This window comes from Rattus norvegicus, chromosome 14 (genome assembly GCF_036323735.1).
Source record: "Rattus norvegicus strain BN/NHsdMcwi chromosome 14, GRCr8, whole genome shotgun sequence".
Taxonomy (NCBI): Eukaryota; Metazoa; Chordata; class Mammalia; order Rodentia; family Muridae; genus Rattus; species Rattus norvegicus.
In genome coordinates, this window is record NC_086032.1 from 14,359,756 (window position 1) to 14,368,725 (window position 8,970).

Sequence of the window (8,970 nt, forward strand, 5' to 3'; positions counted from 1 at the left end):
GAGGTGAAATCTCAGGGTTGTTTTGATTTGCATTTCCCTTATGACTAAAGATGTTGAACATTTCTTTAGGTGTTTCTCAGCCATTCGGCATTCCTCAGCTGTGAATTCTTTGTTTAGGTTCGAACCCCATTTTTTTTTATTAACTTGAGTATTTCTTATATAAATTTCAAGTGTTATTCCCTTTCCCGGTTTCCGGGCAAACATCCCCCTCCCCCCTCCCCTTCCTTATCGGTGTTCCCCTCCCAACCCTCCCCCCATTGCCGCCCTCCCCCCATAGTCTAGTTCACTGGGGGTTCAGACTTAGCAGGACCCAGGGCTTCCCCTTCCACTGGTGCTCTTACTAGGATATTCATTGCTACCTATGGGGTCAGAGTCCAGGGTCAGTCCATGTATAGTATTTAGGTAGTGGCTTAGTCCCTGGAAGCTCTGGTTGCTTGGCATTGTTGTACATATGGGGTCTCGAGCCCCTTCAAGCTCTTCCAGTTCTTTCTCTGATTCCTTCAATGGGGGACTTATTCTCAGTTCAGTGGTTTGCTGCTGGCATTCGCCTCTGTATTTGCTGTATTCTGGCTGTGTCTCTCAGGAGCGATCTACATCCGGCTCCTGTCGGTCTGCACTTCTTTGCTTCATCCATCTTGTCTAATTGGGTGGCTGTATATGTATGGGCCACATGTGGGGCAGACTCTGAATGGGTGTTCCTTCAGTCTCTGTTTTAATCTTTGCCTCTCCCTTCCCTGCCAAGTGTATTCTTTTTCCTCATTTAAAGAAGGAGTGAAGCATTCACATTTTGATCATCCGTCTTGAGTTTCGTTTGTTCTAGGGGTCTAGGGTAATTCAAGCATTTGGGCTAAAAGCCACTTATCAATGAGTGCATACCATGTATGTCTTTCTGTGATTGGGTTAGCTCACTCAGGATAATATTTTCCAGTTCCAACCATTTGCCTACGAATTTCATAAACTCGTTGTTTTTGACAGCTGAGTAATATTCCATTGTGTAGATGTACCACATTTTCTGTATCCATTCCTCTGTTGAACCCATTTTTAATAGGGTTATTTGTCTCCCTGCAGTCTAACTTCTTGAGTTCTTTGTATATTTTGGATATAAGCCCTCTATCAGCTGTAGAATTGGTAAAGAACTTTCCCAATCTGTTGGTTGCCATTTTGTCCTAACAACAGTGTCCTTTGCCTTACAGAAGCTTTGCAGTTTTATAAGCTCCCATTTTTCGATTTGTGATCTTAGAGCATAAGCCATTGGTGTTTTGTTCAGGAAATTTTCTCCAGTGCCCATGATTCCCCACTTTTTCTTTTGTTAGTTTGAGTGTATCTGGTTTGATGTGGAAGTCCTTGATCCACTTGGACTTAAGCTTTGTACAGGGTGATAAGGATGGAACAATCCAGATTTTTCTACATGCTGACCTCCAGTTGAACGAGCACCATTTGCTGAAAATGCTATCTTTTTTCCATTGAATGGTTTTGGCTTCTTTGTCAAAAATCAAGTGACCATAGGTGTGTGGGTTCATTTCTGGGTCTTCAATTCTATTCCACTGGTCTATCTGTCTTTCTCTTGTACCAGTACCATGCAGTTTTTATCACTATTGCTCTGTAATACTGCTTGAGTTCAGGGATAGTGTTTGTTGGTTGTTTGTATTTCATTATTTTCTTTTTGCCTTTATTAATTATTGTATTGGCTTACATTACAGAAGTTATCCCCCTTCTTGGTTTCCCCTTGACTACTCTCCTCCCAAACTCCCTCCACTTTTACTCTAATGAGGTGCTCCCACATCTGCCCACCCACTCTTCCCTCACCCCTCTAGCATCCCACTTCCCTGGGGATACAAGTTCCTCTGGATCAAGAGCCTCTCCTCCCATTGTTGCAACATATGGTAATTTTTGTTGCATATTTATCTGAAACGATGAATTCACTCATACTCTTTCATTGGTGCTTAGTCTTTTGGAGCTCCACGTGGTTGAGTTAGTTAATATTTCTGTTATTCTTTAGGGGTTGGAAGCTGATTCAGCTCCTTCAGTTCTTCCCTATCTCTCCCATGGTGGTCCAAAGCTCAGCCAAATTGATTGCCTAAGAGTGTCCGCAATTGTCTGAAACAAGTCTGGAACAGCCTCTCAGAGGATAGCCATTCCAGGCTATTGTCTGTAAGCACACCTTGGCATCGGCAATACTGTCACAGTTTGATTTCTGTTGATGGGATGGATCCCAAAGTAGATAGGCTCTGAATGGCCTTTCCTTCAGCCTCTACTGCATTTTTCTCCCTGCTTTTCCTTTAGAAAGGAAGAATTCTAGGTTAAACATTTTGAGATGGATTAGTGGCCCCATCCTTCAACTGGGATTCACGTGTATCCACTGATGCTTGTCTATTCAGGTTCCATCTCCCCTCTGTTGAATATTTAGCTACTGTCATCCACATTGTGTCCTGGATGTCTCTCCCATTTTCCTATCTCTCTTTCATCCTTTCTTTTTCTTTAAAGAAATGGTCACACTTAACCCATTTGGAGCAGAAAATTCTATACCCATTTGAGTGATGGAAAATCTGCCATGTTGCCAGTGTGGGAGTCTGTCTTTAAATGAACAGTTTAGGATTAAGAGGTAAAATGATGTCTCTACCATTGGCAGAGCACGAACTCAGAAGCTTTGTGGTTGTTGTGATTGTGAGGAAATTTTATGAACTTTGTCTTGAAAGTTCAATCTTTTCTGAATCCTTTACCAGGTGCTTTCTGACTGGAGACCTTAAAAGATGAGTGTTCAGAGCCCACCCACACTCGAGAAGCTGGCAATTCAGTCTCTGCTAAGAAATGAAGATGTGGCCATGTCCTCTCTGGGAGAGCTGCCTGCTGTGCTCTTCCCAGCACTGTTCAAGGAGGCCTTCACTGGAAAACACATCAACTTCGTGAAGGAAATGGTGGCAGCTTGGCCTTTTCCCTGTCTCCCTGTGGGTGCATTGATGAAGACACCTAACCTGGAAATGTTGCAGGCTGTGCTAGATGGAGTAGACATACAACTGACAAGAAAGTTTCACCCCAGGTAAGGAATAACCACTTACTATAGGAGAGAGCACATGAACTACACAGTAGAGAGTGTCAGGGCAGTTGTCTTGGTTATACGTGGATCAGAAGATTCTGATAGCATCTTCATGCAGGGATACATGGTCCATGAAAGCTATTTACTTCTCCTAAGGATGGCTGGATATGGATTATAGTAGAATATGGACTAGAGTAAATGTAGCCTCAGAGTAGAATGAGCATATCCCTGAGATTCCCCCAACCACTAATAAAGTGACTAAGGAGAAATAAGGTATACCTTAGTGAAAGAAAAGTAATCAAGTGGAGGGAAGTCTGGGAAAGCATGTGAAGCAAGCCTGGGTCCAGTTTGGGTATGAGGTACCAAAAAACATACATCTTAGCAGGGGGAAGAAATGAGTTTACATATATGTAGTAATAGTTGATTCAGAGTCTCATGACATTCATATATTCTACCCACAGGAGAACAAAACTGCAGGTTCTCGACCTGAGAAATATGCACCATTACTTCTGGAACATACAGGGTGGAGAAGAAGATAGCAGCTGTTCAGCAGAGAACTTGAAAGAAAAGAAAGTCATGAAAGTCTTTCACAGATATGCACTAAGGAAGCGTGTGAAGGTCATAGTTGATATGTACATCTGTTCCTGCCTGAAGGAAGAACAAACTTGCTTGTTGAAGTGGGCCCAGCAAAGAAAGGGCTCCCTACATTTCTGCTGTACAAAGATGAAGGTCTGGAATCTACCAGTCTGTGTTATCAGAGAGATCCTGAAGGTTTTTGATCCACAGCATATCACAGAATTAGAACTGCATACTGAGTGGACTCTGTTAGAGCTGGCACATTTTGCTCCCTACTTTGGACAGATGAGAAATCTCCAGAAAGCCTTCCTGGCACCCCTGCACAGGATCATGTTCTCTAATAGCAATGGAATAGGAGACAGAGAAGCCAAGTGTATCAAGAAGTTTATATCTCAGTTCTCCAAATTCAATTGTCTCCAGCATCTCTGCATGTTCTGTGTCCATTTTCTTGGAGATCACATGAATCAAGTCCTAGGGTAAGTAAGAATGAAGAGCTAGGTCAGATACCAAAGCAAATTTGTCTCTCTTATCTTAAAGATTAGTGGTTAATGCTGTCAGCGTCACTAGGAACAAATATTCAAGGACTAATGGGACTCAGGATTTTTATGTATACTGTTCCACAAGGTAAATTTTACAAATGAAATCAGTGTCTCAGAGGAGCACTCATGAATGAGAGAATTGACTTGGAGTTAAGAGTAGTAGTAAGAGTGGGTTGTAATTCTTCCAGGGATGATAGCCAGGATTTGGAGGACTCAGTAGCACAGAGTGAACCTGAACTATATGCTCAAATCTGAGAAAGCAAACTTCTATCTTACTCCAATTCCCATGGGTGAAATCTTTGGATACCAAGTAGCACTGAGTGCATGGGACACAGGGTACAAGGTTGGCTGTAAATGAAAGCAAGTGTGACTTCAGAGGGAAGGATAGAATCCAGACACAATGAGCACATGGCAAATATCGAGATGCTATCAGGACTTCCTTAGGATGGAAGTATTTCGGTGTGCTTTCTGGATTTATGGGTTGAACTGTTTTCAGATTGAAAGTGAAGCCAATAGATGAACTGTGGGGTGGGCATGACTGATCAATTTCCAACAGGAAGCATCATAAATGATGTCCTTGATCATTTAGTCAAACTGACCTTGGGGCATCTGGTTCTTTATACTACTCTGTACATTCCAGCCAAATGTCTACAACACCATTAGCCAGAACTAACCCTCTGTTCTATCGCTAGGTGCCTGATGACTCCCTTGGAGACTCTTTCAATCACATACTACCTAATTTCACAGAAAGACTTGGATTCCCTATCCCGCAGTCAAAGCCTATTTCAGCTAAAACATCTGGATTTGAGAGGAGTGGTCTTATGTGATCTGGATATCATGCCTCTGAGAGGTCTACTAGAGAAAGTGGCAGACACTCTTGAGACTCTGGATTTGCAGTGGTGTAAGATGACGGACTCCCAGCTTTATGCCCTCCTACCTGCCCTCAGACATTGCTGTCATCTCACCACGGTCAACTTCTACAGCAATAACTTCTCTGTGTCCATTCTGAAGGATCTGATGCAGCACACAGCCAACTGGAGCAGGATCCGTGTGGAACAGTACCCTGCCCCTCTGGAGTGCTATGATGACTTGGCTCAAGTTTCTGTAGAAAGATTTGCCGAACTTTCTTCTGAGCTTATGTATACTCTCGGGGTAATAAGGCAGACCAAGAACATCTCCTTTGCTACAGATATCTGCCATACATGTGGTCAGCGCTGTGTCTATCACAATGGGTCCAGACTTTGTTGTTGCTGGCACTAAATTGTGAAACAGGACTTCTGTTTTTGACAACACAACAGGCTTGGGACACATCTCTCATCTGGGTTCCTAAAAGACTGTGGCTTCTGACACTGCTCAAATGGTTGAAAACCATGATGTACAGAGACTGGGATCTTGAATGCTGAGCTGGACATGGAGAAAAATTAAATTAACTGTGGGAAGAAAGTCCTGTTCACTCAGAAACAGAATTTGGCCTTTATACACAACTTCTGCCCAGACAGTCTAACAAGATGCTTTGTTGTGTAGTTATATAAAACTGGACGTTATCTCACTGTGCTCTTTGATTGTTTCCATCCTTGCTACCAGGCTTGGTAGTGCCTGGAATGTTTAATGGGTCCAGAATGGAAAGGCACTGGTGCATGAATGCATTGGCATGTATAAAATAAAAATTTTCTTGACACTTCTTTCCCTTGTCCTTTTTCTGGGCTACATTTACAACCTTCTTATGTGGCTGATCAGTTATGTGTACTAAACATTCAAACTAAAGCGAGCAGCCTAGACACTCTGCAATGAAGTAGGATTAAATGAATCACAGAAGATGAAAATACAATACATTCAAACCACAAGGCACCTTGGCCCCATCAGGGATGACTAAAGGGAAGAATACAACCCAGGGCAAGGTAAACATGCTTTCCGGTCAGGCTTTAAAGTCTTGATGTTTTTGTCATGCCTCCATGAGATTATTACTGGGAATCTCTATGTCCAGTCTTTATGCCACATGTCTCTAGAGTTTTATTCCTATGGACTCCCAAACTCTACATAGGACCCAAAGTGTGTGTAAGGTGTCCAATAATATAGAGTTCCCTCTACTCTATGAAGCATTTACTTTGCAAAGGAATCTTATTCTAAGTATTGATTTGTAACAAAAATAAAAAATCTCCCTCAGCCTAGTCATTATTACTACTTGCTGTATAGTGAAACATCAATAAAATGATTTATTGTACATTGTATTTATTACGCCCATAGATCACAGGTTCTCCGTTTAAATATCATTGTGATTGTATGAATTGAATAATGGAACTAAATTAAATGACTCACCAACAAATGTCCTCTCAAGGGAAGTCAAAATAAATACATTCATGCCAGGAATATCACAATTTACAATCTTCAGTAGGTGGATAAAGTTATCAGGTAACATGGAAAACTTGTGGAAACCTGTGCTAGCCTGAGATACAGAAGAAGCCAAAACAAACAAACAAACAAACAAACAAAAAATACAAGAAACCTCTCTCAGGCTCCTTCTGTCTGTCTTCCCACACGACCTGTCTCCCTGTCTGCATGCCCACTTCCCTGACCTCGTTCCTTGGGACCAGTGAACTCACCTTACATTTGCCCACAGTAAACATGCTTTCACATTCTTAAAACAAATGACCTATACTTTGAGAGAGATTGCTCACAGGTTAAGAGCACATGCTAGTTTTGCAGAGGACCAAAGTTTGTTTTCAGAGCTTACAATCAGGTGGCTCTCAAATGAAAATCAGGCTTCAGGTGATAGGACACTTTTTCTGAACTTTGTGGATCCCACCTTTCACATAAACAAACCTAACACACATGCAGATATACACCCAACTGAAGAAGTCTTTAAATAAAAAAAAAAACCTCAATTTCACGAAGAAATAAACATGGCCAAATTAATTAAAATGGGGATATTGATTGGTAGCAGTTGTGTGGCTCTGTGAGTCGAGTATGTGGAGTTTCAGGTGTGTCCATTGAGCTTAATTGGTGAGCAATAGCCTTGTTTGCTCTGGCCTCCAGGGTTTGAGCCCCTGCACCAAGGGTGAGTGAGAGGAAGTTAGGAGTTTGTCAACATACAACATTTATTTCTGTATGCAATTTATGTATATTTGTGTTCTATTTTTCTGTATGCTTTCATGACCGGAAAAGCATCAGAACCATAAGATGGTTGTGAGCTGCCAGATTGTTGTCTAGAATTGATCACAGGTTGTCTGAAAGCGCAGCCAGGACTCTTAATTTCTGAGCCATCATCCCCCCATGTTTGACAAACTAAAAACCACTCATGGATACAGAATCACAAGAAATCATGTTTCCCGTTTGCATAAAAACTTACAGTTTGGCATTATCTTTAATTAGTTACATTTCAGATGTCTTGTGCACATGTGTATGTTGAAGGCTTGCATGTTTGTTTACTTTTAGATAGTCACTAAGTAGATCTGTCAAAGCAGTGCCAATGTCCCGAGTCATTAGAACTAATGTCTGGATGTTCTTCACTTCACTTCACTTCACTTCACTGGATCTAGGAACACCATTAATAAGGGTGTAAAAATACATAACTATTATCTCAGCACTCTACAGGTTGAGACTTCAGAGCAGAAATTTAATATCATTCTATCCACTTATCTGAATACCTAATATAACATTCAAGAGACTTCCTCTTGACAAACAGCTAGGGTGCCAGAACACTTTCCTTCTGGATTCCCTTGATTTCAACAGGTATATTTCGACTTGTTAGTCCACATTTAGCAAGATCTTGGAGAGCATTCAGGATCAATGAAACACAATGAAACAAATACAGAGACCAGGTATGGCCTGTATTCCTGCTGAAGATACAGCTTCTTACCCCCGGACACCTTAATTGTTTTCCATGGTTATGAGAATCAAGAAAGAAGCAGCTCCAAGTCTCAGGCATGAAAGGTGTTGACTAAAACTATTCTCCAGCAGCATCACTGGAACCAAACAGCGGATATTCTCAGCCTAGGACACTTATTATTCCATTGGGCCCTGACTATAACCAGCAGCCTGACATCAGCTCAGTGTCACAGACTGACACAAGCTACAGAGCAAAAGCTACGGCATGCATATACTAGACATATGTGCCATACTTGTGTCTTGACAGAGCAGGACTAGGAACAACAATGAAAACACCATGTCTGACAGAGTACATTGCAGCTCCTTCATCAGTTAGTCTGACACAGGAGTCTCAGGCAATCACTGAACTCACTTGATGACAGGGGTTATCAGTTCCACTGAGCATGGATCATCTTTCTCTTTACAACCCAGCACTAGACTGGGGTCCTGAGCTGAAGAAAGTATTGAGTTCATGTAGTAAAACTGTTCATTGCAGCACTGACAAGCTTGATGTGACCGATGCCATGAGGAACAGCTGCTGCTGTGGTGACCTTCAGCAGTCCTTGGCCTTAGTCACATAACAAATCAGAACTATTGTTGAGAATAGTTTTAGCTATCCTGGGTTTTTTGTTACTCCAAATAAATTTGCAAATTATTCTTTCTAAGTCTATGAAAAACTGAATTGGATTTTGATGGGGACTGCATTGAATCTGTAGATCGCTTTTGGTAAAATGTCCATTTTTACTATATTAATCCTGCCAATACATGAGCATGGGAGGTCTTTCCATCTACTGAGATCTTCAGTTTCTTTCTTCAGAGACTTGAAGTTCTTGCCATACAGATCTTTCACTTGCTTGGTTAAAGTCACACCGAGGTATTTTATATTATTTGGGACTATTATGAAGGCTATCATTTCACTAATTTCTCTCTCAGCCTGTTTATCCTTTGAATAGTGGA

The 8,970-nt window shown here is 41.6% G+C and overlaps 1 protein-coding gene across 2 annotated transcripts; it reads left to right on the forward strand.

Moving 5' to 3' along the window:
* Positions 1-2,750: 2,750 nt before the first annotated feature.
* Positions 2,751-5,409, forward strand: Pramef20l1 (PRAME family member 20 like 1). 2 transcript variants are annotated; one of them, XM_006250714.3, is made up of 3 exons: positions 2,751-3,037; positions 3,496-4,086; positions 4,842-5,409. In XM_006250714.3, the coding sequence occupies exons 1-3, from the start codon at positions 2,751-2,753 to the stop codon at positions 5,407-5,409; spliced, it is 1,446 nt and encodes a 481-aa protein (XP_006250776.2). The 2 variants fall into 2 exon arrangements, with proteins under 2 accessions (XP_006250776.2, XP_063129942.1); XM_063273872.1 differs by having other exon boundaries at positions 3,496-3,616; positions 4,842-4,976.
* The last annotated feature ends 3,561 nt before the right edge of the window (positions 5,410-8,970 follow it).

What these genes read in the sequence shown, in the direction of transcription:
- Pramef20l1 (XM_006250714.3), top strand. Translation starts at nt 2,751, where the DNA reads ATGAGTGTTCAGAGCCCACCCACACTCGAGAAGCTGGCAATTCAGTCT. An exon ending in ACAAGAAAGTTTCACCCCAG is followed by an intron (nt 3,038 to 3,495) that starts GTAAGGAATAAC and finishes TTCTACCCACAG; the next exon opens with GAGAACAAAACTGCAGGTTC. An exon ending in CACATGAATCAAGTCCTAGG is followed by an intron (nt 4,087 to 4,841) that starts GTAAGTAAGAAT and finishes TTCTATCGCTAG; the next exon opens with GTGCCTGATGACTCCCTTGG.